The sequence below is a fragment of the Sinocyclocheilus rhinocerous genome, unplaced genomic scaffold (genome assembly GCF_001515625.1).
Source record: "Sinocyclocheilus rhinocerous isolate Xijiao unplaced genomic scaffold, SAMN03320098_v1.1 scaffold2145, whole genome shotgun sequence".
NCBI classification, from domain to species: domain Eukaryota; kingdom Metazoa; phylum Chordata; class Actinopteri; order Cypriniformes; family Cyprinidae; genus Sinocyclocheilus; species Sinocyclocheilus rhinocerous.
In genome coordinates this window covers 592,614-593,805 of record NW_015670983.1, presented here as the reverse complement: position 1 = coordinate 593,805, position 1,192 = coordinate 592,614, and the positions used below count along the sequence as shown (strand labels likewise).

General features: G+C 39.8%; 1 protein-coding gene across 1 annotated transcript in view; it reads right to left on the bottom strand.

Annotated features, from left to right (window-relative positions):
- Positions 1 to 1,192, bottom strand: part of mars1 (methionyl-tRNA synthetase 1) — a 45,132-nt gene that overhangs the window by 21,021 nt on the left and 22,919 nt on the right. Inside the window, exon 9 of the mRNA XM_016546603.1 lies at positions 308 to 511. Coding sequence (XP_016402089.1) covers positions 308 to 511 — 204 coding nt within the window. The remainder of the gene's footprint in view (positions 1 to 307; positions 512 to 1,192) is intronic.

Sequence of the window (1,192 nt, the reverse complement as noted above, 5' to 3'; positions counted from 1 at the left end):
GGTGGGGGGAACAGATGGTAATTTGCAGTTAAAGAGACAGGCACGAAAATCAGCGTGTTTCTGCTTCCACTCAAAATAGGCATTTTCAAAATGATATAATAAATGATCTGTGGAGTATTTTGAGCTGAAACTTCACAGACACATTCTAACCCTAACCCTTATATTAAATATTGTAAAAATGGGCACAATATGTCTCCTTTAACATTTATTTCAAGTAACACATTTTTGTTTTTATGGTTTTAATCTTAGTTTCATAACACAAATAAACACAAAAAATGCATCTGTTTTAAAACTGTCCAGTCCTTACTCAGTCTGCTGTTTAGTGGTGGTGCGACCGAAGAAATCGAAGTCGATCTGGAACCACTGGTAGATGTCGGCATGGATGGCGTGATATTTGTCGCAGATCTCCTGCGGCGTCAGACCCTCCTCACGAGCCTTGTTCTCCGTCGCCGTCCCGTACTCATCCGTACCGCAGATGTACAGCAGATTCCAGCCGCGCAAACGGCCGTATCTGCAGAGAAAGACAAAGGAGCACTTATATGTGACAGCCGATATTAACCCTCATTATGCATTCTATACGCTATTCTCGGAGAATAATTGTTTTATTGAAGGGATAGTTCACCAAAAATTAAAACTTGATGTGTATCTGCTTACCCCCAGGGCATCCAAGATGTAGGTGACTTTGTTTCTTCAGTAGAACACAAACGGAGATTTTTAACTCAAACCGTTGCGGCCTGTCAGTCATATAATGTAAGTGGATGGGAATCACGGTTTTGAGAGTCAAAAAAACATACACCAGGGCTCTACAGTGCGATCATTTCAGTCGCATTTGCGACTGAAAACTACTGCGTGCGACTATGAACATTTTTTTAGGAGCACCAGTGCGACTGACCTGATCATCATCATACTTGTGATTGCGCTCAGGGGAGCTTCAAAGATTTCTACGTGTTTTTGCAGCGTTGAGTAATGTATCACAGACATATCTCACGAATCCTTTCATAAGCAAACTGTAGACAGTGTGTAAATAAGAGATTCATCGCTTAGTGTAGAGAGCTTCGTTGATTATAAATGTGAGATCGCGATGAACTAAGATGAGTGACAGCTTTTAATGATTTTTAAAGGAGTTTGTAAATGTGATCTGATTTAATACAATACAATTCAATAAACAAGAAGTTAATATTAAGTGACTTAC